Consider the following 4,092-nt stretch of genomic DNA (forward strand, 5'->3'; position numbering starts at 1 on the left):
GTACTGTATTGATATGATAGAGATTAAAATTATAGTATGAAATGTGTCCATTTTATCAAATTCTAGTATTGAAATGGGTCCACTTTATCAATGGTGTGGTATACAAATGTGTCTGCTTTTTCAAAAATCTTGTATCAAAATGGGTCTACTTTATCAGAGTTCCGGTATAGAAATGGGTCCCATTCCGGAAGTCTCAGTGGGACACCCCTACCCTAAAATTTGGGAAGTTACCCCCCACCCCCCCCCCCCCCCCGGCATACGTTATCATTAAATGCCAAGCATTCCAAACATTGATTAGTGTATTGTTACCTAACGTTTAACCTACAACTACAACTACGAGGTTGTTGACTCTTTGACATATGTTCAGAGATCGATGTCAGACTCACATTCTGTACATTCGGTTAGTCATACATTGATTTGTAAAACAGGCTTTTTATGAAATATTAACAACATAAAAATGAAATAAACATTTAAAAGTTAAAATTATGAAATGCTATGTATTTCGGATGTTCTGTCGAGAATGCAATATTATTTTATCGGATTATCATATGATTTTTCCTTTAATCTTTTGGTTTCCTACCATAAACAACAATCAAATCGCAATTAATGTTTTTCGTTGCTTTAACAGATGAAAAAGTGTGAAGACTGTGGTTTTGTTTAATTTGACATTTAGCAAATAATAACGAGGGTAGTCGCAAATTCAGGTGAGTCGACGATAATCAATAAAATAATCTTTTCTGTCTTTTACACTTAGGTTTTGCAGCATAGTTTCATAAAAAAAACTTTTTCAGGTACCCGGTATGGCGTTTTTTGACCATTTAAAACAATTAAGATCACCAAAGGAAAGGTTACGTGATTCAGTGACAAAAAATGATGTTCAAGAACTTCTGACACTCCTCGCTGAAGGTATAGACCCAAACATGCCCCTGAATAAATATGGTGACAACACAGCTATACATCTGGCTGCAGTACTTGGACATTTTCTCTGCATCAAAGAACTTATAAATGCAGGTGTTGATTGTGATCTTCCTAATGGTAACGATATAACACCTTTGTTCAATGCTGCGCGTAGGGAACATGTTCTGGCAATGAAAATGCTTCTAAGACACAGTCACTCTTGCCATGGCTTGTCAACATTATGGTATGATGGACGCTGGACAGAGTTCCTGCATTCGTCAGCCAGTGATTCCGTATTAACAGCATTATTAATATCATCCCCAGATATCAACCGCATGAGAAAAAATTTGACAAGCAATATACTTGCTAGCTCTTTTCATCGGAAGTTTTACCAATCTGTATATGCATTTTTTCTTACTGGGTACCATTGTGATGATACTTCAAACTTCATAGACAAAGTCAAAAAGGCTATCAATGACCAAAGTAACTCAGAAGACGCATCAAATGGTGATACCCCTGCTGATAAATTTCTGCTTCAAACAGATTCGTTGCTTAATATGAAATGTACACACAGGCTTCAACATTTGTGTCGATTGAAAGTGAGAAACTCCTTTCATAACTGCAATGTGTTCTATGGTTCAGAACAACTTCATTTACCAACATCATTAAAGAAGTATTTATTATATGAAGGAGAGTTGTAGACATGTTATAATTTTCATTCTTTGTATCATGTTAGACCGATTGTTAAAAACTTTTCATTCCTTGTATTATATTTGACATGTAATTTAAAACTTTTAATTTTTTGTTTTATGTTAGAAACATAATTAAAAACTTCATTTGATGTATGATGGACACATCATAATTTTTTTCATTCGTTATATTTATGTTAGACAAATAATTTAAAAAAATATTATGTTATTTATACTTTTTTTATCTCATTGTTTTCCTTTAAATTATTTGCTTTTTAATTTTGAACAAGTAGATTTACATGATTTTGATGTAACTTGTCCTCTACCAAAAGTGTCTGTTACTGAGCGGCTATAACCTCTGCATACCTGTGAACTGTGATGGTAACGAGGTGTGTGTCTTGAACTTGGGGAGTCTGCTCAGGATTTGGGGCGGACAGTTGGGCAAAAGAACAAAAATAGTGACACTTTATAACGTCCTTAATTAACCTGAACTCATCTTGATTTGTTTTACCGTAATAACCAGGTGAAAGTGTTATCATATGAAAAACAATTTATCACTTGCTATAAATATGTTGTGTGATGCAATCCTGTCAGCAACATTTTTCGCTGATTTTAACGAACCACATACAGATTGTTATTCTTGAATAAGAACAATCTGTCTATAGGAGTAGAACACAGATGCAAGGTTTAATGCAGCTGGGCACATACATGAATTTAATGTGGAAAATAAGAACAAAACTGTATTTTTTTTGGAATTTCTCATCTGTCTATATAAAAGCACATAAACCCTCAAAATCAACAAACATTTTGTACAATATTTCGAAAAATAAAGTTAACACATAAAAAATCAATGTTCCTTATAGCAATAGCCAAATTTTCAATGCTAGAAGTGGTCTGGTAACATAGATTTAACAAGATACAAAATGCTCTCTTTTTTGCGGGACAATATAGATATAGTCATATAGATGAATAGATATTGTTGCAGGGAATAAAATGGAATATATTGTGGCACACAAAAATAAAAACAAGCATTGTGTATCTCTGTAAATCTATGTTACCATACCATATATAGCGTTGTAATTTTGGCTATTGCTATAAGGAACATTAAAAACAAAATGTTCATTGATTTTAAGTATTTATGTTACTTAAATCCATATCCAGTACAAAAACTAACGTATTCATCATTAAGGCAGTAAATATATGTATCATGAAACACTTAAATACATGTATCAGGATATGTTTCCAGCTGGATGATCATGTACCTTTTTACTAGTAACTGTTTTATATATCACGCGTTTTATCTGTAAACTTTACCTTTAAGAAAGCAACATGTTTGATGCATGCAAAAAAAATTATTGAGATTATGTTCAATTAATATGTCAATTAATACTCAGAATACCATTGTTAAGGATAAATGGACCGTAACGTTTACAAATTTGAATTGTCACCGAAGTGATGATTATTGGTAAAATTATTGTCTATATTTATGAAGCTTGATTTCTGTTTTGATGTACAAAGAAGCAGTTTTACATTATAGTAATATATTTTGTCATTACCATTTTGTACCAAATCATTAACATTCTATAATGTTATGTATCATGATATTGTTATTTAATAATTAAATAAAGCAACTTTTTGAGACTTTGTGTTACTCTTAGTCTACTTTTATCTAACACAAATAAATAACACATACAAAAAGGAAAATTCACGTACACTAATGTTTGCGCTTCAAAATTGACCCAGGAATTTTTCAATTTGACTCCTCAAAATTTCATTCCAGTGGTCATTGATTTCTGGTTTTTAGTTGGTCGCGCATCGAACAGCTAATGTTGTTGACGAAAATTTCCAGTTATTCTCTGTTATCTACGGAAAGCATACTACCCGCCACATCTGCCGTATCCGCGCGAGAAAAAGTTGTATAATTTATGCAAGAGGTTTGAGTTCTTCAGCTATATTCATTCACAAATGGAAGCAATATGTGAATATCGTGTTAAATGGAATAGTTTTGAACGGAGCTTATATAAAAAAGAATCAATAAGCAATGTTTGTATTATACGTGTCGCGAGAGAGATTGTTTATGAATGATTAAAATAGTCCTTTATCTGCTGCGTCTTAATGACGTAGTTCAGGTCATTTATAATCTGACGCTATTAATAGATTCGGGAAAACAACGCAATAGTAAAAGGTTACGCTTGTTTATATTCTCAATTTATAAAACGTTGAACATGAGTTCAGCAATAACTTCAGGGATGCGAAAGACAACAACAAACATGCTTCATAAACGCTAGAACCGAATATAAAAACAATTAAATATATAATAAGAATTATCTGATTCGTTAGTTCGTAACCTCGTTCATGCTTCTATAGCGGGGTTAAATTTGATGTTTCTGGGAAACGTTCTTTTGTTCTCAACAGATAGCGGCGATCTGTTGTATTTACGGGTGCTAAGAATGCAATAGAAGAAGGTTAAGCTTGTTTATATTCACAGTTCTCAATTCATAAAACG

The 4,092-nt window shown here is 32.6% G+C and overlaps 1 protein-coding gene across 3 annotated transcripts; it reads left to right on the plus strand.

Moving 5' to 3' along the window:
* Positions 1-317: 317 nt before the first annotated feature.
* LOC127866820 (uncharacterized) lies at positions 318-3,227 on the plus strand. 3 transcript variants are annotated; one of them, XM_052407643.1, is made up of 2 exons: positions 318-400; positions 792-3,227. In XM_052407643.1, the coding sequence occupies exons 1-2, from the start codon at positions 374-376 to the stop codon at positions 1,596-1,598; spliced, it is 834 nt and encodes a 277-aa protein (XP_052263603.1). In that variant the 5' UTR covers positions 318-373; the 3' UTR covers positions 1,599-3,227. The 3 variants fall into 3 exon arrangements, with proteins under 3 accessions (XP_052263603.1, XP_052263605.1, XP_052263604.1); XM_052407645.1 differs by having other exon boundaries at positions 320-340; XM_052407644.1 differs by lacking the exon at positions 318-400 and adding an exon at positions 433-704.
* The last annotated feature ends 865 nt before the right edge of the window (positions 3,228-4,092 follow it).

Source organism: Dreissena polymorpha, chromosome 2 (genome assembly GCF_020536995.1).
Source record: "Dreissena polymorpha isolate Duluth1 chromosome 2, UMN_Dpol_1.0, whole genome shotgun sequence".
Lineage (NCBI taxonomy): Eukaryota > Metazoa > Mollusca > Bivalvia > Myida > Dreissenidae > Dreissena > Dreissena polymorpha.

What these genes read in the sequence shown, in the direction of transcription:
- LOC127866820 (XM_052407643.1), top strand. Translation starts at nt 374, where the DNA reads ATGTCAGACTCACATTCTGTACATTCG. An exon ending in ACTCACATTCTGTACATTCG is followed by an intron (nt 401 to 791) that starts GTTAGTCATACA and finishes AAACTTTTTCAG; the next exon opens with GTACCCGGTATGGCGTTTTT.